Below are 26,925 nucleotides of genomic sequence, written 5' to 3' on the forward strand. Positions count from 1 at the left end.
AGTCGAGAAATCCACGATGTTTCAAACATATCAAGACATTACCTGTCGAGTACAAGTCCAACAAAAAGGCCTGGATGACTTCTGATTTATTTGTCAGTATTCTTCGTGAATGGGATGCAAAGTTGGTGAAGACCAAGAAAAAAATTTTACTTTTAGTAGACAACTGTCCCGCTCATCCGAAAGTTGATAATTTAAAAAACATAAAACTAGAGTTTTTGCCAGCAAACACTACCCTCTGTTCTGCAGCCAATCGACCAAGGGATTATTCGATCATTAAAAGTGCATTTTAAAAAGTTTCACTTAATGAAAATCATAGAAAATGCTGAACAAGGCAAAAAGTGTTGTATTAACCTTTTAGATGCAGTATCAATGATCGCTAAAGCATGGGATAGAGTTTCATCAAAAACAATTGCAACTGTTTTAGACATGGAGGCTTCGTAGAAAGTGAGGATGTTAGAAAGGATAGCTTTGATGAAGAAGATGACATTCCACTGGCTAAATTAATTAATGTTAATTTTGAAGAGGAAGATGAGGTTCTGCTGGCTGTAATAAAAAAGTCTGCTGCATTATCAGATGATCAATGGACCGAGTTCTTACATGCAGAAAATAGTTTGGAAGTATGCGACAATCTAAGTGAAGAACAAATTGTAGACGACATCTTATCCTTCTCTCAGGACAAAGAGGAAAGCGAAGATGAGGGTTCAGAAGGGGAAGAATTTCAACCTCCATCTGCAGCAGAAGCTCTTCAAGCCACTAATACTATTAAAAAGTTTATTTTGTATAACTATTCATTGGACGAAATATTGGTAAACCATGTTAATAATTTAGAGAAAAAAATTGAATTCATCTATTATGATACTCGAACAAACAAACAGAGTAAAATCACAGATTATTTCAAGTCTTAAAACTGGAAAAGGTGTATATACTACATACATACATATGTATCTGTTAAATGCTGTGAATTTGTAAATTGTTTTAAACAAATTGGATAGCGAATTTTATTTCTTCTGGCTATCGTAAAGTTTATCTTTTATTAATTTGCTAGAAAAAAAAACAGGTCGTATGTAACGAAGGTCGGATATAGCGACGTAATTTTCGTGGTTCCTTCACCGTCGCTATAAGCGACTTTCACTGACGAAGCTATATTTACGAAAGAAGGCATTTTTAATTCTAAGAATAATCATTTTTGTGCTAAGGAAAACCCACATTGTATTCATTTAAGGGGATATCAACATAGGTTCTCGATCAATATGTCGACCGACATATTGATAGAGAACGATTAATTGGTCCAATTATGTTGCCTCCTCGTCTAACCAATAACAATTATCTAATTTTTTTAAGACATGTACTGCCAGAACTGTTAGATGATCTGCCCCTAAATATACGACAAAACTTATGGCCACAACATGATGGAGCGCCAGCTCATTTTTCACTTATTGTTCGCGAGTTTATAAATGAAAATTTTGGAAATCGCTGGATTGGCCGTGGAGGCCCTGGCCAGGGCGCTCCCCAGATTTAACACAGTTTTTTTTCTTAGGAGGCATATGAAAAGTCTCGTTTATGAAACTCCAGTCGAATCAGGAGAGAAAGGTTTGGTGGATAGAATTTCCGCAGCTGCTGAAGTAATACAAAACATGTCTGAAGTTTTTAACCACGTCAACCTTAATCTGCTGCGTAGGTACAATAACTGTATCATGAATGGTGGGCGGCATTTTCAGCAATTATTACTTTAAGTTTTTTTTTATTCCAATTATTATAAGAATTGGTTTACGTTTATAAAATTATTGATTTCTTGTTTTTTTTTTATTACACTTAAAATCATGTAAAAATGCCTTAAGTTAATTTATTACCAAACCATTCAATTCAGTTCTTTTTTGTTTACGCACAGATTTAATTTTTGTATCTTATTACTTGCTTTTAGCCAATTTTCACAACAATTTTATAATTTTCAGATGACAGATTGACTGTACTATTAAATAGATTTTAAGTTTTTTACTATAAAACCGAGAAGTTTGTAAAGTTTTTTTAGTGATTTCATAATGCTGATTATATTTGATAAGTTGGATTAAAGTTGTACCTCAAGATCTCTAAATTCATTCTTTCTAACAAGTATTTGGTTATTGATAGAATAATCATGCACAAAGCAAATATTTTGATCTAGGAATTTTGTGCGATGTGTACAAATATAAGCAAATGCTTTTCTGGCCTTTTTTTAAATAATAATTTCTAGAAAATGTCATTTTAGGAGATGCAGAGGGAAGTTACTCTTCAAGGATGAGCAACAAATCGGAAAAAAATATGGCGGATTTCGATGGGGAGGATTCGGCTTGCGAGGAGGAGCTGGCCCATTTGACCGAAAATCGAAATCTTAATTTACAAATTATTGCTCATCCGCCCGAAAAGGTATACTGTTAACAGCAATAAAAAATCAAATTACGAGACAGTTTTACCACTAACCAAAAATCTTTATTTTTACTTTCAAAACGTTTCAAGTTTGTACCACATTTCAAAAAGATGAAAATAAGTAAACTTTTGTTGCAATACCATTCGATCTTATCTTGACGAGTGGCTTTGTTAGGGTTTTCAAAGACTTAGGTCTAAGAATGGTCTATCAAAGTTCGGCCAAGTTAAGAAATCTTTTAGGAAACCTAAAAGATAAAATAAAGACCAATGAAAAGTCTGCGATCTATGAGATTAATTGAAACGATTGTGATAAAAAGTACATAGGATAAACCAAAAGATTAATTAATGTCAGATTTAAAGAACATGTAGCTCATCTGAAATATGGAAGAGTTGAAAAGTCAAGTGTGGCTAAACATGTTATAAATACTGGCCATTTTGTAGGGATAGACAACTTAAAATTACTTAAACCAGTTAATAACAATAGAAAATTAGATGCATACGAAAGTTAGCAATATTCAAAAATCAAAAAAAACATTCTTAACCCTTTCAAGCCCAAATTATTTTTTGCAAAAAAAAAATTTTTTTGTATAATGATGGGCTAAAAAATAAGGTAAAAATGTTTTTTTTTTTGAAAGTGCTATTTTTGTAGGGAAAAAATAATGACTCCATTTGGAATCAGTGGGCGAAAAATAATACAAATGTAAATTTTTAATTGTTTATTTTAGTTAATTTAAGTCGTATCGAAAAAGTAGTAAAGGTACTAAAGATTAAAAACTAACGATTATGAAATCTAACAAAACAATTTTTAGTCCTTTAACAAACCAAGGGGCATTTTGCATTTCATACAGGAAATTCTGGTGTATGATTTGATGCAATTTTTACATCTCTGTTTGGATTCGATATGTTCCTGCCAGTGAGAGAATCCATCAAATCTTACATCATCTATGGGTTTGTTCATTTTCAACTGGATCAGATAGCCGTCCTCTTCGCCGCAATGGTGCATTTTGTTGTAACATTGCATGTGCAACTTCGGCTCTGAATGTGACCAGTCGTTTAAACTTATTGATACCTCTTGCTGAACAGTCTCTCCTGTACAAAAGCCATGCATTTACGATGCAAATGTCTATTAGATGGTAAATTAGTCGTAAATCAAGTAAATAACGTCTAACACCTATTTTGATTCGATACAAGGAGACGAGCATGTCATTTAAATCAACACCACCCATATATTTGTTATATGTTTTGACTGCATGCGGTTGTGGGATCGATAGGCCTGTAAATGTAGAAACGATGTGTACTGCTTTATTGTCAAACCATTTGACGGCAAAGATATTTTCGCGCTCGTCTGTGCAAAAATCAAATGAACCACGTCGTTCCTTTTTCAACTCAGCATAATTTTTTAATTGACATCCAGGTAGCCTTACAATCCTTAAGGTTCCACATGCAATTATTCCCAGCTTCTTAAGTTCATATAATAGTTTATACGACGTAAACCAATTATCTGTAAAAACTTTATAATTTAATTTTTTGGGTAATGTCTCCATAAGTCTTATAACAATGTCACCACTGATTCCTAGATTACTCTCTTTTACGGTCCCTTTTCCCCTGTATATTTCAAAGTCATAAATAATACCGCTCGATCCAGCTCTGGTAAATATTTTAATTCTCCATTTATGCGGTTTATTCCGAATAAACTGTTTGAGCGAACTCCTCCTCTTGAATGGCACCATGATTTCGTCTATTGAATTGTATTCTTCTTGCTCAATTTTTGACATGTTTAATTTTATGGCATCTATTACAGGTCGTATTGTAAAAAGTTTATCATAGTCTAGATGATCACGGGTCAGCATATTAGTATTGTCATTGAAATGGATTTGATTTCTAAGTTTATCAAATCTATTTCTTGACATAATATCAGCTAAAGGTGAATAACAAGTTTCTTGTGCCCAATACATTCGATAGCTAGGCATTCTTACTATACCAGACATAATATTTATTCCAAGGAATTGAGAGATTTCGGTGAACGTAGTATTGCTACATATGCTCGTTTGTTGAGTAGAGTACAAATTTGTTTGGTCAGTAATATGCTGGATTAAATTATTATCAAAAAATAACTTGAAATATGACAGTAGAGTTAAATCATTTTCCTTTGCGTTAGTAAATTATACGTTACATTCAGAATTCACGCGAGCAAAATCTCCTTTTTTTCCGTTTTGGGGGAATTTGTACACTAGGCGTTCGTTTTTGGTTCTGGTTCCGAAACGTAATAAGTGGTAAATCGTCTTCAGGGTCAAAGTCTTGTTCTATTTATGTATTAGGTTCATGTTCGTTTTCATCAGATATCAGCTCGCCTGTGTCCACTTCTAAGTTACAATTTGATAACAGGTCTTCTGCAGCAAGTTCTGGATTGGGATCATATTCCTGCTGTAATCGAAGGAACGTTTCTTCATCGAAATCGTCCTCATCGACGTCATTTAAATCTTCTAAATCCGACTCGTCCCCTTTAGCAACAACAGCAAATGTTTTTCTTCTTTTTCCGGAAGCCCAACCGGCATCTGAAATTAAAAATATTATAAAAATTGCAGTTCATAACTGCCCACTGATGCCATTTGGAGTCATAATATTCTAAGCCCATATTTTCAACACTTTTACTATGATTTTACTCAAAACATAATTTTGTGTCACTAATGATCTATTAATGTTATTTTTATTAATATAAAACATAAAAATAAAAAACTTACGTTGATTTTATTGACTGGAAAACAACAACGATACCACACACGATTCTGTAAATTTTAAAACCTAACCTAAAAATCGAAATGTCAATTGATATTTCACGATGTGTTATGCGTGTCGCCATCTGTGATCTATATATAGACTATAATATACTACCTGAGATTTTAAATTCTCTTGATTTACAGATTTCGACTATATTCCAATTGGAGTCACTGGGCCGGAAAGGGTTAACAGGGATAAATGTCCAATCCCTTATAGTCAATTATATAGTTAGTGTTTAAGATTTGTTTGGCCATGCTTCATTGCTTTTTCTGCTCTATTAGTTACATCATTAGTATATAAGGAGATTTGTAAGTAGTTTTACTTTAGTTTTAATCTTCTCTCGAGGATGCTAACATCGTTGGCGAAACACGTGTCGAGAGTAAAAATAAAGAGTTTTGGTTAGTGGTAAAATTGTCTCGTAATTTGAGCGTCACACCAAAGGTTCCAACCATAGGACTAGTAATAAAAAAAACTAAACATAATTTTTTTCCCCATTTTAAAGAGTCCTCCGGTGAGAATAATAGATCCAAGACTCTCCGCTTGTTTTAAGCCAGACAACGTATGCCAACCGGGGAACACTTTACTCTGGGATTTGCTGCAGGACGACAAAATATGCCAGTTGGGCGAAGGTCTCGCTGTAGAGGCCGAAAAAACTTTGTGTAATCTCATCTGTTTTATGCCCGACAAAGATATCAGGATGAAATTTATCGAAGGTTTGCTACCAAGTAGAAATTCCCTCCCTTGAAAATCCTCGTAAATGTTATTCATTATTCCAGGATGCCTTAATAATCTTGCCCATAACAAATCCGTAATAGTTTCTCTAAGGATGTTACCGAAACTGCTTACGTCATTTAGGGGGCTCGAGATGCACCACGTGACCCAATGGGCGGAGAAGCAGCATCACATGATGACCCACTTTTTTAATAATTTAAAAGGTACCTATACCCTTTATTGGGAATAATTGCATTGAAGTTTAAATTAATACATTTTATAGCATATACATCAAATCCGGAAAAATCTTTGGGACTATATACGCATCAGATGCAGGTGCAGGTCAGATTACATTTTTTGTCTGCGGTGTTTTCCCCGATGGTCTCCCCAAATAGCTTTAAGTAAGTTATGGTTTGCTTTATACGAAAAAGTTACTCTTATGGTGTCTTTTAGGTTAAGTATAGACCAAGTGGACACGTTATGGGAGTGTTTGGCGCATGATTCTGAGTGTTCTGATGAACTGTTTAGTTGGCTTCTCTCCCAAACCAAGACAAATGAATTGCACGCCCTTAGAGTGGACGCATTAAGGCGGTAAGATATGTTTTTATTAAATAAGTTTTTAAGTTTTATATACGCGGTTCTTTTATATCTTTCTTACTATTTATTGACCTAAACATTTTAACTTATAGCTAGATTTACTTCAATGGCACCTAGCAGCGGAACTTTCTCACTAGAAATAGATAAGAAAAAAGAAGTGCGAATAGCACTCGCTAACCTTTTCTCTATGTGATTCAGGATCGTTCGGCGTTAGACATTCTTATACGATCCAATCTACAAACATTAGCCTATTTTTATGGCTAAGGGTATTTTTCACCAGCCAACAATGTCAATTACGGAAATGTCATTCGACATTATCGATCTTTTAAGTTTGCCTTGTTATTGTTTCGGTTTTCATCCGATGTCCACGTTTTACGAAGGAAAAAAAATCCTTATAGTTTTATTAGTTTTTGAAATAGATTTTCTTACAAAGGCTATCAATAAGACGGCAAATTTTCTGATAGATCCTAAATTCACCCTATCCCTTTCCCAGTGTGTTTTTATTATAGGTTAAAATATTTTCATTTTTTTAGTTTAAATATATTTACTATTAAATTTATATTTTAATATTAGTATTAAAATACAGTGGACTTCGGATATAACAAACCCGTTTATAGCGAACCCGGTTATAATAAACTCTCGGGTAAAGTGAACTAAATTTTATCAAGACCAAGAAAAATATTTCGCTTATAGTGAACTTTTCACACGGTAATTCCCCGAGAATTAAATTTAGCACGATCGCCGTTGTTTTGTTTTCAGTGGCATTTCACATCACGCGTTACTTACTGTGAGTTATGTATTTATACGAGTGTTTTGCTGTTTTGTGCTGGGTGCTAAGTCTTGGATAGTTAAAATGGAGAAGCAAAAGCGTAAAGCTTTAACATTAAAAGGAAAATATGACATTATTCAAAAAATGAAAAGTGGTGTTAAACAGAGTGATATTTGTCGTGAATTAAATTTGCCAAAATCAACCGTTTGCATAGTTTGGAAAAAGAGGGAAGTGTGGTGTGGCATTATCGGAATGAAAATTATTGGTCCTTATTTTTTTGATGGCATATTAACCGGTAATGTTTTTTTTGCATTTTTTAACAAATTCTTTGCCTATTTTATTGGAATTAAGACGGATCATGTATTTCCAATTGGACGAGTGCCCAGCACATTTTTCCCGTTTGGAATGTGATGAAAGGCAGTTTGAACACCTATCGAGGCATTAAATACCAAATATGATTGGGTTTAAAATTTTCAGGACCATAATTTAAATATAAAATTCGTTAATAAAATTATTCGCCTTAAGAAAGTCACATAAATTTCCAGTTATTCTGTGATACATAGGTATTATTAATTTATTATTTATCAATCAATTATTACCATAATAATTTATTAATTATGACAACATCATGATATTCTAGTTGTGGTAATACTAATTAGAGATTTTTAGGCGGGACACACAAGTTTAGGCTCGGTGCGTAAAAAACTTTAATTCGCTATAACTTTAAAACGAGCAAAGATATCATCGTGCAGTTTTTACAGTACTTTTGCAAATTTTATTTACTTTTTAAATAGAATGTCAAAAATATACCATTCAATTTGAATTTTTAGAGCAAAATGAAAAAAACTGGAATTATAAAAAATTGTGTCCTCTGGCGGTTTTATTAGGAACTATAGGGTAGCAATGAGATCAGACTTTTAAAGCAGCTACATTTATCTTGCAAATAAATTTTGAATCGCTCAAATCGAATAAGTGGTTTAGAATTTACACCGAATTTAATGATTCCACTTTCAATAGCTTCCCCCACCCCTACTATCGTTCGTACGTCAATAATTCATAAACCAAAATTATAGCAAATTATCTAGGCTTACTAAAAATAATATCAAAAGTATAAGTTAATATTTAAGTTTTCGGAGAAAAAGATGTTTCTTTTATTTAATTTTTAGTTGCGCCCTCTTGCGGTGAAATACGGAACTTAAAAATAATTTCAAGTATATTCCCATGGCCACTTTTATAATAATAAAAAAAATTCTATTATTGCCAGATGTACAGGTCCTGAGATACAGCCGCTTACCTCGCTTATTTGACCACCCGGTACAGTGAAACTAAACAATGAATTTAAACATTTTTCTGTAAGTGTGTTTACCATCAAACTTACTATGTGTAGTTATTTTTTATTATTTATTTCAGTAATAAAGCTGTTAAAGATTGATTTAGTATTAAGACATTAGTATCAAGAGCCTCTTGCATATAATTACAATCTTGTTGTGTTTGTAAGAGTAACCATAAATAAATAAATAAAAAGTTTATTTCTCACAAAAATACCATCCCATTGTAGGAATATTTCAGAAGTTGCACGAGTTTGCCTAATAATATAGCGGATTGATTTTGCAATTTGTTATCTATTAGAAATTGCTCTAAATCTTCTAAAAAAAGTTATTAATAAAGAGAGAACTTAGCGGTTTTGTACCTATGCCACCTTTTTAACACACTTATATAATATCTTATAGAAAAAATGAGTTATCTTCTTTTGTGTCTATATAGGGCGAAATTAAAAGTGTCACTTTTAAGCTTAATATCATATTTTAGGCTCTCAATAAGTTAATTTTCTCGGAGATGTGACCCAAAATTCACCTTTATTGCATTTTTCGCATACACCCCTTAAAATGCCATAAAATATCTTAGCAGTTTTTAAACCAAAGCCTAAAATTGTATGTTGATTTTCAGGTTATACTTGTACCATTTGCCGAGTTTACCCCCGGAAAAGTTCAGTATGATCTGCCTGAGCCTGTTCCAGCACCTCTGCGGCCTACACCACTTGATGACCGCCAATTTAGAACCCGAAGAGAAAGCGGAAAACCGAAACGTCGGCATGGACCATATGTGGAAAATCGCTCTGAGAGCTAACAACACCGGTAAAAAAACCAGCAAACGAAAAGCGATTTTATTTAATATTTTATTTTATAAACAGATGTCAGTATGGCAGCTATCGGGTATATAAACAGCTACTACATGGGTCAAAATTTACAACACGAGAGCCAATTCGTGGCCCAGTGTATGACCAACTTGAAGGCCTCCTCAGACGATTTATTGTCGAGCAATTCGAATGACGACGCCTCGTTGCTTTGCATACAGAGGGCGTTGTTGTTGACGAAGACTCATATCGAAACGTTTAGGAAAAGATACGCGTATCACCTAAGAAAATGGGCTTTGGAAGGGAGAGGTATTGGAAGCCATTCGGCAGCTTTAGGGGAAAGATCTTGTACCCCCATAAGGATTATCGTTCAATCAGGCAGCTGTGCTGAAAGATGCGTTCTAGAAATGTTGCTCACAGGTAAAGAGATGATTTTAAAATATTATTATTTTTTTTGGTTATTTATGTAGTGTGTGATTGATTGTTTTTTTTTTGTGATAGGAATTATGTCCTTGATACTCGCGAATAAAATATGGGGATTTTACACAGGACAATGTGTTTTTTCAAATTTTTATCAAAATTAGATCCTTCAAACAATATTTGCTTAGAAAACCATAAAAAAGTCAATAGTAGATGGCGCTTTTAAGTTAATATTATTAATTATATTACTCAAAATTTAAGTGAGTAAATTGATGAATAGTGCCTAAAAGTTGTTATATCATCCTGCGCAAGTTCTAGTTTAAAGAAACAATCGCGGTTAAGGCAAAAAACGAAGACACGAACGAACAAAAACTCAATGGAAATTCAGAAGCTTACAGATAGGTTAGCGGAAAAAATTTGATAGTCAATTTAAATTTTTAAAAAGGATCTTATATCGAAAAAGAGATCCAGACCCATCTGACAATACAGACATACAGTGGTGGCCAAAAAAATAAGAGTGCCTGGTTTTATTTGAGTATTCCTAATAATATATTGTGCTACATAGAGAAAAAAAAATAACGATTTCATATTTGTACAACATATCTGGGTGATCTGGCAAATGCTCCTATCTACTGAAACAGTAACTTTACAGGAGGGAAAAAACTGTATTTTAAAAAAATTAAATGACTTAGAAGGTTGGGCTATTAAAAGTACATTATAATGTATGTTTTCTACTCAATAATATTTATTTGGAAGCAATAAAACTATGAATTCGTTTATTAAATCAGAGAGGATTTTTTGCTTTTAATAAAATGGCACATAGGATTTTTTGTATTTTAGGATTATAAAGGGTAGGAGGTTTTGCTTGTGGTAAAAGTAAGATAAGATAATTTGCTTTCATAGTTTTATTAACAAAAAAATATTACAATTAATAATAAAACATGAAAATTGTAGAACACTTATCAAATTAATGCAAAAGGTTATCATAAAGGTAGTGTGTATCTTTAGGAATAACGGATTTCAGGTCTTGAAGATGTTGCCACTTTTCAGGTTTTATTTTACATGGTGCAAGAAAAAGCGGTGGGTAATCTAAAATTGGATCTATCTTCTTTGGACGATTAGGTAAATCTATGTATTCATCGTGAAAATTAAGCTTTACTTGGATTTGTCCAGTGAGTAAATATCTTATAACCCGAATATCGTTAATTACAGGGTCTTTTGCCATTTTTCCAGGTCTGATGGAGTGATACCGTAAATCTTTGGCCAATGAATAGTTTTAAAAATAAATCAAACTCCAGAAGTTTTACCCTATATGGAAAAGGTATTACCATAGCCTCTTTGGATACGCCGACATAATCACTAGACAAGTGAATTTCCCTATTTCTTAGTTTTTTATCGATGGTGCTATGAACCGAGGTACACTCCATCGGAGTATGACCCGGTTCAAGATACTTCTGAAATACTTCTACTTGGTTTAATATGGCAAAATTTAATAGGGCGTTTGAAAGAACATTATTTCTATTCTGACTCGTCCATCTGACCAGATTATTATTTTTTTTTCATCAGTTAAACAACCTTGAAGATAATCCAGAATACATGACGTGAAAGTCGATGCAACAAGTTGGTTGTTTTGATCTTCGGACCACCAATAACAGATAACATTTTTGGTTGCTAAATTGAAAATTGTAAAACTGTGGCAACATAATTTAGTTTTAAAATATATTTTTCCAGCATTGAGATATGGGGATAACTTAACCGCTTGCACGTCCATTGTGATAGTCACACTATTATTTTCTTCGGCCAAAGCCTTATCTTTGGATTTTTCCTCTCGGGCTTCTTGCTTCCTCTTTTGGTGTTGCGCGTAAATTTCTTCTGAAATATTTCCACATTTAAATGAGACACATGTGTTACATTGATCCTTTTTAGGAGTGTAGACTGATATGTTTTCTTCAGTACGAGTCAAATACAGTTTGTAAATGTCACTTATAGACCGGAAATGGGGTTCTAGGTAGAGTTTTTAAAGAATCTTTTCTACAGTAGTGTGCCGGTAGTTTTGGCAGTTGTTCGAAAAATTGTTCTAGGATCTCATATTGCCGTTTATGTTATTCCTTAACTCTTTGTTTTCGATCGACTCTACTGTTTTTTTCAGAATGTATTCCACAGAAACTCTGATCGACCCATGCATGAACGGTTTTGTAACCAAGACATAATGTATTCAAAAACATTTGATGGCAAACTTGTAGGTTATTTAAGGTATACTTATAACTACCTTGTCTTCTGGATGCTCCATCTGTTGTCTTACGTTTTGTGACATCCTTTTCTATATTCGAGGCCACAAATACACGCCTTTGGTCCCAATTCATAGTTTTCCAAAACTTAGCAAACATTTTTTTCTTGTATCTTCTGTAATATCAGAAGAATGTCGATTAACTGCTTTTTGCCTTTGATGAACAACGTGGTTTTAATTTTCTTTCTGTTTTAAATATATTCTGTTGCCTTTTTCCAGTTTCATCCATTTTTATACCAAGGTATTGTTCTCCTTGCATACGAAGCGAGTTATATGTAGTCAACACGAAAATAACTTTTTTTAAAAATTATTTATTCGAGAGCGGAAATTACAACTTAAAATCTAACTTAATTTGAACAGTAACTTAATAGTAATGTAATTAGTTTTTAATGGCAAGGCAATATATATATTTATAGTGTTGGTTTGCTTAGTAATCAAATAAGTAAATCAATAGGTAATTGGTTAGCTGAATAGGCAGATTGGTAGCGTGTAACTCCTCCCTTCGTAGAGGTGAGCCTGGGGATGCAGGGGAACTTAGATGACGATTTGAGGCTGACTGGTTGTGGCTTCGGGTGAAGGAGAGCGGTTGGCATCTTCTAGAAGTTTGGGCACCATCTTGAAGTATTTCGCGTAGACTTGGTACCCAATGAAGCGGAGAATAATAATATATATTAACAAGGTCCAAATGCTGATGGGCTGTATATGAAGAGGTCCGTTGAAGAGTAGGGCTTCCTTCAGTTGTTCCGTTTCTTGGGCAATAATACTGGGTATATTTTCAATGTCCTCAAGGTTTAGTTTATCCATTTTAAAGGGCGGGATTTCTATATAATTAGGATTCAGATTGGCTTCAAAGATGAGTTTAGGCAGCTGAATGTTCTGGAATTTTGTTTGTTCTTTCAGGTGGTAGTTCCTAAGGAGGTGACCTTCTATTTGGATGGTACAGTTAGGCGGGAATTCTAATACATAGGTTCCTTTTAAAGGTATGTTTTCTTTGTTAGTTCCACATTGTTGGTTTGCGATTGTTTCGTTAGGTGTTATCAGCATCCATTTTTCTTCTTCTAACTTTTGGATTTTTAGGTTATTGATTTTTGTCTCGACAATTTGGCAATTTATGGTTTTTTTTGCATACGATAGTAGGTTTACTTCGCATGGAGGATCAGTTCCTATGCTCATAGGGCTGCTTTCTTTGCATATAAAGTGTTGTGGCGTTATCTCTTGGCACTTTGTGTCAAATGCAATATAGCTAACTTCATTTAAAAGGAGGTATTTGTTAGGTGAAATGATGATTTGAAAGGTATTTTTAAAGGGAACTGAGAGGGGATATAGACGATACAATACATAGTTTTTTATTTCGACTATAGGTACTTGTATGATGAATGTGATTTTGTTTTCTTTTATGTAACTTTTAATTTCAATAATTTTTTCAAAAAGCAATAAATTTTCTAATGTGGCAGTGAAAGGAAGTTTATTGTATGTTAAGTGTGGTGTTATAGACATGATTTCATTTAAAAGGTCATTAGGGTTTACTATGGAAGGATGAAATATATTTAATTTTGAAAATGTGATGGCTATACCGACATTTTCTAGAATATCGTAGATGTTTTGAAAAGCATTGATTACTTGAGATAAAATTATTTGGCTTGTAAAGTAACCATAAGAAATGGTGTTATTGTTTTGAATTTGTTTAATAATCGTGTCTATCTGCCTAATGTGTTTTTCTAAAATTTGTTGGTTGTATGTTAAATTCTTGCTAATATTTATAAAATTTATTGATGATTTTTCTATGATAGTAATTTGCTCTTTGAGAAGTGTTTTAACTTTATTCTCATTATTTGTTATAGTATTAATAGCGTTGTCATATCTTTCAGCATCGTTTTGATCTAAGTTTCCAGTCAAGGATTTGACTATAGATCCTAAACCGTTAATGAGACCTCTCTTGGTACGTGAAAATGAATAGAAAGGGTTGATTTGTGTTATCTGTATATTGATTTTGTTTTTTAGAGACGCGATCAAATTAAAAGAGTTTAGAAAATGATTATAATTAGTGGATGTGTTTTTTATGGAAGATTGTAATTGGAAATAATGATTTTCAAGGGACTTAAATTCTTTAATGATGTCACTTACGTCTAATATTTCAACAAAGGACCAATAGTCAGCTATGTTTTGAGCATTACCAATTTTTAGGGGAAGGAGTCCTGGATTTTGATTAATTTTATGGAAGTTAGGGGTTGCTAGTTCTGCGCCTGCGAGCTGGAAGATTCTGTAACAACAGGGGGTAGTTTCAATTCTTTTATGTGAATTGTTATTATTTTGTTGTTAATAGGGTTTTTAATCTTAGCTTTATTTCTTTTAAGGAGCTCTACAATCTGATAGGGGCCTTTAAATTTGTTATCTTTTTTATTTCTAGAATTGTTAACTTTGTAAACTTTGTCTCCTTTTTTGAATTGAGTTTGATTGGGACCTAGTTTATTGTTTTTTTCTATGACTTTTTGTTTTTTATCTAATAAGTTTTGTGTTATATTTTCGTAAAGATGTTTAACTCTATCTTTATGATTTATAACATACTCGTTATAAAATGTCGATTCTAAAAGATTACTTGGATCTCTGGAATTTGTATGGCCAAAAGTTAATTCGAACGGGGTAAATTTAGTGGAAGAGTATATAGAATTGTTGTATGCTATAATGGCATAATTCATAAGGGAGATGGTACTATCTGACGGATGTTTCTGTCGAAGGATTCTTAGATGTTCGATAAGGGTTGAATGTAGCCTTTCGACGAGTGAGTTTGATTCGTGGTGGAGTGGAGTGGTAAAATGTACATTAATTTTATGAGCACGCAGAAGCTCTTTAACAGTATCGTTTTTAAATTCTGTGCCATTGTCCATGGTAATTTTTTCAGGAATACCATAAAAGGAAAAGTACTGAATAAGGGCATTAGCGATTTCAATAGCTGTTTTTCCTTGAATAGGGAAAGCCTGTCCTAATTTTGTAAAAGCGTCTATAATAGTAAAAAAATCTTGGTTATCATATTTAAAAATGTCAATATTAATTAGTTGAAAAGGTTTTCCGACAGTTTCTGTTAATACCAGAGGAACGTATGGATTTTTTCTTGCATATTTGCTGGTTTGGCAAATATCACAATCGTTTATATATTTTGTTACATCTGCTTTCATTGACGGCCAGTAATAATTACGTTTAAGTTTTTCTAATGTCTCATTAATGCCACGATGGTTGCATTTACCTTCGTGTTGATATTTGATTAGCATGATTCGTTCATCGAGTTCAGAGACGGAGTTTACTAATTTTGTGCATTTCATTAATTTAAGTCCGGAGGAATAAAAATGTTTCATGTAAACTTTGTTAAAATTTAAGTACATCGAATCATCGTAGAAGTAAAGATAAAATATTTTGTTTTCCTTAGTGTAATTTTTTAATAAATCAATGATAAGAGAATCATTAGAGTTAGAGTTAGGAATTTTTACATGAAGTATTTTATTATTTCCAAATTGTTCTTGTTTAATGTTTAATTTATTATAGGGATTTTTAGAAATTATTATTTGGTGGAGTTTGTTGTTAATTATGTCTTCCAAAATTGTAATGCCTTCGTTTATTATGTAGGGATCGCTAGAAGAGTGTGGTGTGGCTAAGGTGTTTTGTGCTTCTTCAAGTCTTTTACGAAGCCTGGTTTGGGGTGGTCTGGTTTGAATATTTTCTATTATATTTATTTTGGGTATTACTGTATTAGAACTTTGTGGGGATATGATGTTATGGTGGGTAGGGGGTTCAAGATTCATGTTTTTTAATGCTTCGTTGCAAAGGTCATTTAAGAATTCATCTATGTCTATATCTTGTTCACCAGGGTTGTTTACAATACTTTCGTTTTCAAAAGCATTGATTTGAATGCGAGAGAGGGCATCAGCATTTGTATTTTGGAGGCCTTTTTTATAGATAATTTCATAATCGAACTCTTCTAAACGAAGACGCCATCTAACTAATTTACTGTTAGGTTCTTTTAGACTGAATAACCAGACAAGGGGTCTGTGGTCGCTATATATTTTAAACTTTTTCCCAAAAAGATATGGGCGAAAATATTTACATGCCCAGACGATCGCTAGGAGTTCCTTCTCAATAGTGGAGTATTTGCATTCGCTATCGTTAAGGGTTCGGCTTGCATAAGCAACAGGCTTATCGTTAGGGACGTTATCTTGTGATAATACGGCACCTATGGCAAAATTACTGGCTTTTCGAAATCAGGATATTGTAAGATAGGGGCATTCATTAGAAGATGTTTGCAGTGTTCGAAAGATTTTATGAATTCGGGACTATGGATGACTTTACAATCCTTTTTGAGGCATGAGGTCATAGGTTTGGTTATTTTAGCAAAGTCTTTAATAAACCGTCTATAATATCCAAGGAGACCTAAAAATGATTTAATATCTTTTGAATTTTTGGGGATTGGAAATTCTTGAATTGCTCGGATTTTTTCAGGGTTTGGTTTTACGCCATTGGATGTTACAAGATGACCTAAATATTGGACTTCTTTTCTAAGAAACTCACTTTTATCCATTTGTACTTTGAAGTTGGATTCTCGGAGTCGTGAGAAAACTTGACGTAGGCGAGAAATGTGTTTTTCCAAGGAAGTACTGAAAATGATGATGTCATCGAGATGTACGACACAAATTTCATTGTGGAGGCCACGGAGGATATTATCCATAACTCTTTGGAAAGTTGATGGGGCATTTTTCAACCCAAATGGCATTCGGCGGAATTCATAGTGACCTGATTCTGTTGAAAAGGCGGTCTTCTGAGTATCATTGGGATCCATCTCAATTTGATGAAATCCATTAGCAAGATCCAGTGTGGAAAAATACTGGCTTCTACCTAATTTATCAAGTATATCTGCGATGTTGGGAAGAGGATACTTATCGCCTATGGTTTTTTCATTCAGCTTACGATAATCGATGACGACTCTCCATTTTTTTTTTCGGATGCATCAACTTTTTTTGGGACAACCCAAATTGGACTAGACCAAGGGGAGACTGAGTTTTGAATAATTCCTTGATCTAACATTTTTGATATTTGATTTTTAACTTCCTTCTTGTGTATCTCAGGATAGCGATATGTTTTAGTGAATAAAGGGGTGTCATTTGTCAAATTGATTTTATGCTGAATCTGGTTAGTAAATGTTAAGGGTATTTTGTCGCAGTAAAATATGTCGCGATATTCAAAGCATAATCTTCTAATAAAGTCTTTCTCTTCTTTATTGCAATGGTCCAAACGCAGGTTTTTAAGATTTTCTTTAAGTATATTATCATGTTCATTAGTTAGGGTTTGGTTTGTTTCGATTTTGTTGCAAAAGTTTACTTCTAAAATATCTATTAATTCAACATTAAAGGGTCTATTAATATTAATGGTAACGGGATATTCATTGGCATTCGTTATTGTTGTATAGGCAAAAAAATTTGAAATGTTTACAAGTGCTTTAGGCATTTCTGTATTATTTTCAAAATTTTGATATTCTAATATGCCTAAGCCTTCTTTTAGATTCACTGGGATTTTTACAATTTGTTGACATCTTGACGGAATTGTTATAGAAAAATTTTGAAGATCATTAAAGGTATTTTGAGTTTCTATTGGTTTTTTTATTTCATAAATAATTGGAATAGTAGAATTTTGTGTTATTAATTTACAATTTTTTAAGTCAATATTAGCGTTAAGTTGTTTTAATAAATCACTACCAATAAGTCCATCGTATTTTTGCGAAAAATCGAACAAATAAAATTTATGGTAACCATTAAATTTAAAGATTTTAAAAACTGGAATATTAGCGACTTCATTGTGATAGGACATAGCGTGTGCCGTTTGGATATTAAATTTCTCATTTGTAATAAATTTATGATAAAACGTGTAAGCAAGTTTAGGGTTCATTAAACTTCGACTACTACCGGTGTCTATTAAAAAATATGCGTTTAGGTCAGCAATATAAATATATGGTAAATCCGATCTAATGTTATTTAAATGGATTATGTTGGGTGTGTGTTGATATCGCGGTTTTGAAAATTTTGTTGTTCGTTAGAAATGGTTATGTCGTCACTTTTATAAGTGTCATCTTCGATCGGGTTGGAAAATGAATTATCAGGAATATGATTATATGGATCGTAATAATTATTATCGTCATAATAATATTGATCATTCTGATAAGGGTTATAATAGTCGGAGTAGGTATTATCGGAATCGAGATTATAGTCAATACTTTCTGGAGAAATTTGATGGGCATATAGTTCTGAAACGCGGGGCCTTTTGTTTCTAGGAACAAAGGTATGTCGACTATTTCCTGAACTTGTGTCCATTGGTTCGACTTGATTTCGACGAATGACTGAACTGGGTAAACTATTATTTGGGTTGAAATTAGGGGGTCTTAGATTCAATTGAGGTTTATTAAAGGTGTTATTTGAAAAATTGGGTCTAACAAAATTATGAAAACTTGTATTTGGAATATTTGGCCTAGAAATCGATATGGGATTTGGATTAGAATTTTGAAAGTTTGTTGGTCCTATAGGTTTTTGAAATTGGGGTCTGGCGTAATTAAAAGTGTTCAGTGGTATAAATGATGGAAAATTGCTGGGGGTTGGTGGTAATGGGGATCTTGGTTGGGGTTTTGATTATTTGTAATGAGTGCGAAATGGTGGTGGGTAGGTTTGTAAGTTATAATTTTTTCCTTGACTAAAGTATATAAAGTTTTCTTCTTCGACTACTAACGATAAAGCTTTTTCAATATTTTCTGGCTGACGTAATCTAACAACTAACTGAATTTGAGGGGGCAAGTTACTAATAAAAGTTTTCAGAGCAAATTCTTCATAGTGTTGAATTTTAATTTTCCTTTCATTATCATTAGCAACAGAGGTGTTTAATTTTGAAAATAAATTACTTCTGGCATCCTGCACTCGCATGCCAAATTGTGTAGGACTTTCGAACCTTTGAATTTTTACAGAAATTAAATCTTGGATAAGATATTCGATGCTTCTTTGATCTGAAAAGGCTACTATTAGGGCGTCTTTAATTACGGCCCAATTATTTAAATCTGAGTTGGAGCAAATTATATCAGCGGCTCGACCTTTAAGTTTCATTAAAATGGTATCTATTAGGCAAATATTTATGGGATTAGCTATATTTGTTGTATCTTGGAAGTTACTTAAAAAGTGTTCACAAGCTGTGAGAAACCTATTTAATTGCCTAGGGTTGCCATCATACGGAGGTATGTTATCAGCTTGGTACCTTAAGAGACCAATATCTTTATTGTTAGACTGCATGTCTGATTGATTTGTGAGTTGAGAACCTTCTTGAGTGGATAAACTTAAAAATGATTGAGCTAAATTTTCAATTTCTTCAGCCAAAGAGTTTGGCATTTAAGTTTATTGTTATGATAAAAAAGGAATAATACTAAAATATGCAGAAACTAAAGAAATATGAAAGAAAAATTAGCAAAAGAGAAAAAAAATTACCTATAATAATATGTCAAAATATTTTACTAAATATTATACTTCTATGGTAAAAATAAAGGAAAAATGGAAAAATGGGAAAAGTTGCTTACGCCAAAACTGCGAAAATTTCCATTGGTTTCTTTCTTGCCTTAAGCCTAGTGGTCCTAAAGGAATCGATGCTAGTATTCCCAGGAAAATGCTCTCGGTGTTGTTGACTTCCTTGGTGGGTGCAACTTCCTGACGATGTGTGTTCTGAAGGCTGCTTCCAAGGGTAGGTTCTTCGTGCCTGAACTGTCAAAACAGACCGGTTTTGGCGATTTTTGTCCGACCGTAACACGAAACTTCCGACTGCGCCAGTTATATGTAGTCAACACGAAAATAACTTTTTTTAAAAATTATTTATTCGAGAGCGGAAATTACAACTTAAAATCTAACTTAATTTGAACAGTAACTTAATAGTAATGTAATTAGTTTTTAATGGCAAGGCAATATATATATTTATAGTGTTGGTTTGCTTAGTAATCAAATAAGTAAATCAATAGGTAATTGGTTAGCTGAATAGGCAGATTGGTAGCGTGTAACTAGCGTAATAAAAATTAGTGTCTCACAACAATATATAACAAATACTTTTTATTTTAAGCCTGTAACCTTAGACGAAATCTTTTTGGTTGTAAAAGGTTTAAGAAATAAATTTTCCAAAGGACTTCAAGACAAGATTGCAGCAAAAATTTTAGAACAGCGTTGTGATTTAATTTCGCCATACCTGGCGTTATTAATGCACAATTATGTGGCAGAGGGAGTTGTTCCATAGTTGAAGTGTTCGAAAGTTATTACGGTGTAAAAAAGGTGATCCTAATAGAATTGAGATTTACAGGTCCATTTGCGTTTTAAGTAGCTCCTGCAACATATTTGAAAAGCTTATGTATCATCGATTAGTACGATTTTTTGATAAATATAATATTCTACATTTTTCGCAACATGGTTTTCGAAAAAATATGTTTATTGAAACAGCTTCTCTTGAATTAATCCAGTATGTTTGAGATAATATTAAAAAAAGATTGAATGTAGTGGCTTTTTTGTTTGACCTATCTCGAGCTTTTGAAACGATTAATCCGATATTTATTACGCATAAATTAGAGAGAATAGGAGTGCGAGGTAGAGTATTAAATTGGGTTATATCATATATGACCGACAGATCCTTAGTCGTAAAAGTGGGTGATAGGTCAGTATAACTGCGAACTTGGAACTCCACAGGGTGGCACTTTGGGACCGGTGCTTTTCCTATTATATGTTAACGATTTCTTAGAATTCATTGGCGATGTTAAATTGTTCATGTACGCAGAAGATACTACTATTGTATTTACAGGAGAAAGTATGGAGGAAATCGAATTGAAAGCCTGCTCTATTATAAAAAAGTTTAACGATTGGTGTGAAGGAAATCACCTTATATTAAATTTGGAAAAGACTAACACCTAAGTAACTTTTCTTTCTCAAATTGACGAGATATGCAGCAAACTATCTAGACTGTATTTTTCATTGTTTACCCTTAAAAGGCATCTAGGAATGAAGGGTCTACTGAGTGTATACTATGGTATAGTGTACCTTCTCTTGACCTCATATGTTGCTGTTTGGGATAATAGATCAGATGCACAAAGGGTATTTGTACTTCAGAAAAGATTTATGAGACTGATTTTTGGTTTGAAATATAATGACAGCTGCAGTGAAACAATTAAAAAAATATAATATTTTAACAATTCCCGGAATTTATATATTTAAATTATTGTTTTACATATTTAAAAGCCAAGAACATTTCTCCAAAGTAAGTGATTCTAATAAATATAATGTTAGATGTAAGGATGCTCTTTATTTGTCAAAATTTAACTTTGTTTATTTTAAAAAGACCCCCCTTTTATGAAGGAATTAGCTTATTTATTCAACTGCCTGCTTCGTTAAAATGAATAGATAACTTCAACATATTTAAAAATAGACTAAAATGGCTTATTATGTTCTGTCGTCTATGATATCAACGAATTTAACAACATGCTGAAAGTCACTCCTACCTAGTCAGTGTCTGTACTTTGTTTGTACTGTTTGTTGGTAACTAAATAAATCAGTAATCAGTAATAAATATTTTAAAATTTTAATTTTTTAATGTGGTATATTTCATTAGTCTATTACGTAAAATTTGACAAAACCGCTGACTTTCGGCATATGGTTTGCTATATAAAAAGTATTCAGAATATATTATATAATTGTAAAACGTCATAATATCAAGGGTGTTCCATTAAAAAAATTTATGTTGGCGCCATTGTTTCTTGTTGTAAGTGACAGTGCTAATTGAGGTGTCCGATAAATAAAAAAAGAGAAAAATACATGAATTTTAAATGACTTGTTCCTTGCACTGTATAACATTGACATAATATATAACAGATTTGATCCCAAGACTCTTGCGAACTGGATATTTTTAAACCCCGAGTTCTAAACAAAACAGCAATTTATTCATTCGTTCCTTATGAAATCAAAGTGATTTTTATATCGTTTTTAATTTTGATAAGCCATAAATTAAATAGCAGATTTACTTTACGCACTGTATTAAAAACGAAAACTTTATTAACCTTGGAGAATGCGTAAAGTGAATTGAAAAATAAAACTTATCTCAGTGTACGTTTTTTCAGATTATGTAGCTGACCTGAGAGCGGAAATAGTCAAATGGTGGGAGGGCATTTTAAAAATACGAGCCCAAGAAGAAGGCGCCGATTTGCCGTCGATGAACAGCTCGAAAAAACCCGACACGTGGATAAGAATCATCACGCAAGGCCAAGAGTTATCTATAGATTGCGACGAAAAAACTTTACAGGAAATGGGCTTTAAGGACAATCAAATAACTTACATCTCGGTGGGAATGTCCAGAAATATGAAGAAAAGGGAATTTTTAGACGCGCCTTCGATGCAAGCGGCCCCGCCTAGGGACTGTTTACCCACCTTACTGCTTTTAAAACCTTGTTATTTTGAGCAACTGTTCTCGTTAATGCACACACTTAGCTCGATGAAAACCGTTGTAAAAGGTACCAACATTTAAATAAACATAAATTTAATATTTAAAAAATATTTTATTTTTTTTTAGGGGGAAGAGTTATTCCTCACACAAGAGCCCAAGTACTGAGCAGACGAGTCTGGGACATCCTAAGTTTAATGCCCACCAGCCCTAAATTGTTACAAGGTTTCCAGAAACTGGATATTGCTCTTTCTGAGCTTTTGGATCCTTCCAGTGCCCAGAAACTAATGTACAGCTTGTATATTGTCGAGTCGCTCAGTATGAGACAGAAATTTGGAGACGAGGATGACGAACCTTGGACCAGGAAGTTTATACAGCATGGCGGTTTAAGACATCTTTATGATATATTTTTGTCGGGTAAGGACTTTTCTTTAATCTTATAAAAGACATGCCTGTGGTTTTCTCATCTTTTTATAAAAATCTTATAAGTTGAAATTTGATTCATTTTTGTGCCATCAAAAAAAATATTTTATAATAATCTTGTATCCTTGTTTTACATTTGAAGAGAAAAATTACGTACCTAGCTTTTTCCCATCATTTTTTATACCTTCTTTAAAGTTGAGACCTTACGATTTCATGTGAATAAACTTAGGTCTAGAATTTTAGTTTTTTTTTGTAATAAATGACTTAGGATTAATTCATTTATTATGTAATAATTTTGAAACCTTGTTTTACGTTTTAAGAAAGAAATACGTCTTTAACTCTCTTCCATTATTTCTTATACTTCTTCAAAGCTAAGATTTTTTAGGATATCATGTAGGATTTGGTCTCACTTTTGTACTTAATGACACAAGGCAAAATAATTTATTTTGTAATAATTTTTTAACCCTGTTTTACATTTTAAGAGAAAGAATACACCTCTAGCTCTGTCCAATCATTTCTTATAACTCTTTAAAGTTAAGACTTTAGGGAATCATGTGATCAAATATAAGTCTAGGATCTTGGCCTGACTTTTGTACTAAATGACTGAGGATTAAATAATTTATTTCATAATATTTTTGGAAACTAGAAGTTATTATTAAGATAAAAACTACATCTCATTGGACTTTCTTATTAGATTATCATTTGTTATGTTTCCTCAAACTTGAAACTTTATCTTGAATTGACTGCCAAGGTGTCTTTAAAATCAAACTTCAAATTTTGCTAGGCAGTTGGTATTTTAGTCTTTAACGGCTTGAAATATTAAATGAAAAAAAGGAGAATATAAATAAATAAAAATGTATTGTATATATTTTTAGGAGTTCTGCAACGAGACAGTGGTGACGGAAGCGACTGGCAACAGGACTGTCTGGCCTCCCTTCTAAAACTGCTGTGCCACTTGGGGGTGGACCCATTGCCCATCGAATCCCGTCCCTCCAGAAACGATAAGATCGTCATTCCTAGCTTGAACGAGGCAATGTTATCTATGGTATTTTAATCATTTTTTCGATTTTTTTTTGAGGATATATTCGCATATTTTTCATAGGTGGACGTGAAAACTACCATGCCAAAATTAACAGGGATTTTAAAGGAAGCTTCGTTGCCTAAGGACCCGAACCACTATAAAACCGGCTTTTGGGGAAGGGCGCAGGTAAAACATTTATATATTTGAAATAATCAGCGTAAGTTTTACAATTAATTCTGACACATATCTTTTTGCTTGTATTTATCGACTTCCTTCATCCAATACTTGAGAATCCATGGAGATATTTGAAGATGACTGATATTAAATAATATTCACTATAACAATTTTATAATAGCGACTTTAATATTAAGTTTTTTGCAAAATTCTTCATTGAAAAATAGTTTAAAAAATGTAACTGAGAACTTTAATCTTGATTACTACCGCCAGTCTACCTAACAGACTTTGAAATTGATGCTCTAAACACACCATGGAATTTAGTTTTATACAACTAATATAAATAAAAAAAATTATTTATTTAATAATATTATTAATAGGTTAGTGAAAAAAAGTGTACCATTTAATCAAAAACCATTTAATCCGTGGATTACAAATAACATCAAGCTTTTAATAAAAGTAAGAGATAAATCGCGGCGAATTATATTAAAAATAGAACAGAGGCAAGATTTAATTAATATAAGTTTCTTAGGGGTTCTAAAAAAGTAAAAACTAACGAAACGAGCGCCCTCTACCGAAAACACGAAAACTGTATTCCAATTTTTTTTTTTTTTTTAAAGATTCGTATGTTCTAAATTTCATGTCAGTATGTTAATTGGTTCAAGACCTATAAGAAAAAAACGATAAATCAAATAATACTTTGACACCCTGTATTTCAGTTACTTTTAAAGTTAGGATAAGGCAAGTGGACCTCAATCACATTATTTTGATGTAAGGAATCTATTGTTGTCCCATTACTTTCGGGACACCCTGTATATATATATATATATTTTTCGCTTTTGATGTCCCCTGAAAGAGCTTTAGCTTATTTTCCCAATTAGTGCCCCACTAATTGCTAATAGATGTCATAATTTCACTGTCTTGTCCCGCTACTTCTAGATACATTGAACTCCGGTTATAACGTACCCTCTAGGGTGAATAAAATTAGTACTTTATAATCGCAGGTACGCTATAAAAGAAACCCATAAAAATAAATATGTAAAGATTTATTTGTTTTAATTAAAGGACCAAATTAACAAAAAATACATTCTAAGTATTAAATACAAAAAAAGATATTATATTAATATGTAATATATAACATTGAAATAGGATACATACAGTGTGGCCCAAATTGGGTCTACATGTAGGGAAAGTTGTAGGGCATTTAGTTACCAATTAAGTGCCGCTTTCAGAACGATTTTATCTTTTTTCCGAATTTGAAATATTTGAAAAAAATCAAAAAGTTGCATTTTTGAAAAGTTTTTTTTTTATTTCAACGTATTTTTAAAATCTGTAAAAACATTATTAGGACCACTTTTTAAGGACAACGCATTCCTGAATTCAGTTTTTATTTTCGACGTTTCGGTTCTGAGATTCAATCCCCAACTTCTTTTTTTCTTATGGCGGCTATTGTCTTTTTTTGCTAAATTAAAAAGATATGTTTTCCCTTTAAAATGATGTATAACCCATGAAAATATTTCATTCTTATGTCAAGTTAAAAAGTCTATTTTCGCGGAGTTGGCCATGAATGCGGAGGCTATTTGTCGTATAAACAATTATTATTGTTTAATGATTTAGCGTCATTTACTGACAATACTGCAATTTATTTGATTTAACTTTTTATCTTGTTTAGTAGATCTTATCTCGTTCATTTCCTGTTCTTGTTAGTGTTAAATAGTTTTTCTTGTATCTAGTTGTTTTCGTTTGTATTTAGTGAGTTTTGCTTAAAATTGTAATTTCCAAAAATCGCCATACGATATTGACAAAATTTGACATATTGGAATGTTATATTACATGTAATAGGAATTCAAATCTTCCAATCGCCAGATATTTGGAACTGTATCCTGAGAGACAACTGCCAGGTCTAAGACTATTAGGTAGGCTTGTCATAAACTTTAGAACTCATGGAAGTTTTGAAATACCAACGCCAGGAAATTATCAAAGAGACATTGAAACTCGCGATGAAAACATTTTATACCATTTTAATGCGAACCCAAAAACATCGACTCGAAAAGCTGCAACTGGTATGAATATACCAAGAACTACCATTCAAAAAGTCAAAAAATAATATCGTCGATAAAAGCCTACTATTATTCAAGGTTTAAGAGATACAGACTACCCAAGACGATTAGACTTTTCGAACTGGTTTGTAAGGCAATGTCAAGAAATATCTAATTCCAGTAGGAAAATTATTTGAACCGACGAGACGTTTTTTAGCAACTGCGGAGTATTCAACAGGCATAATCGTCATTTTTGGGCTACTGAGAATCCTCATGAAGTTGCTGAACGTAGGCTACGAGTAAGATTTGGATTTAATGTATGGTGTGTTATGTACGGTAAGTTAATTACCCACTCCACGAAATTATTTTCAAGTAAAATGCTATAATTGTTTTTAGATAATCACCTTATTGTGCCCTTTATTTATCACCAAATACTGACAGGTCAAATATATTTAAATCTTTTGGAAGAGCAGATATACGTGAGAGGTATAATACCTAAAGAACAAATACGGAGTGAAGTGTGGTTTCACATAATACTCGGGACGTTCAAACCTTGTTAACGCAAGCATTTAACAATAAACTTATCGCGAACCGCGATGCTGTAAATCGGCTAGGTCTCAGCTAGGTCTTAGCTAGTCAAGCTAGCTCTTAGCTAGGTCTCCAGATATTACACCTCTGAATTTTTATCTTTGG

At 32.8% G+C, this 26,925-nt stretch overlaps 1 protein-coding gene across 6 annotated transcripts in view; it reads left to right on the top strand.

The window, feature by feature from the left end:
* Positions 1 to 26,925, top strand: part of LOC126750701 (ubiquitin carboxyl-terminal hydrolase puf) — a 146,370-nt gene that overhangs the window by 49,870 nt on the left and 69,575 nt on the right. For all 6 annotated transcript variants that reach the window (XM_050460397.1, XM_050460392.1, XM_050460393.1 and 3 more), the window contains 11 exons: positions 2,246 to 2,403; positions 5,684 to 5,894; positions 5,958 to 6,116; positions 6,176 to 6,293; positions 6,346 to 6,483; positions 9,206 to 9,393; positions 9,450 to 9,812; positions 22,256 to 22,645; positions 22,705 to 22,992; positions 23,874 to 24,043; positions 24,101 to 24,205. In XM_050460397.1, coding sequence (XP_050316354.1) covers positions 2,246 to 2,403; positions 5,684 to 5,894; positions 5,958 to 6,116; positions 6,176 to 6,293; positions 6,346 to 6,483; positions 9,206 to 9,393; positions 9,450 to 9,812; positions 22,256 to 22,645; positions 22,705 to 22,992; positions 23,874 to 24,043; positions 24,101 to 24,205 — 2,288 coding nt within the window. The remainder of the gene's footprint in view (positions 1 to 2,245; positions 2,404 to 5,683; positions 5,895 to 5,957; positions 6,117 to 6,175; positions 6,294 to 6,345; positions 6,484 to 9,205; positions 9,394 to 9,449; positions 9,813 to 22,255; positions 22,646 to 22,704; positions 22,993 to 23,873; positions 24,044 to 24,100; positions 24,206 to 26,925) is intronic.

The sequence above is a fragment of the Anthonomus grandis genome, chromosome 2 (genome assembly GCF_022605725.1).
Source record: "Anthonomus grandis grandis chromosome 2, icAntGran1.3, whole genome shotgun sequence".
Classification (NCBI taxonomy): Eukaryota; Metazoa; Arthropoda; class Insecta; order Coleoptera; family Curculionidae; genus Anthonomus; species Anthonomus grandis.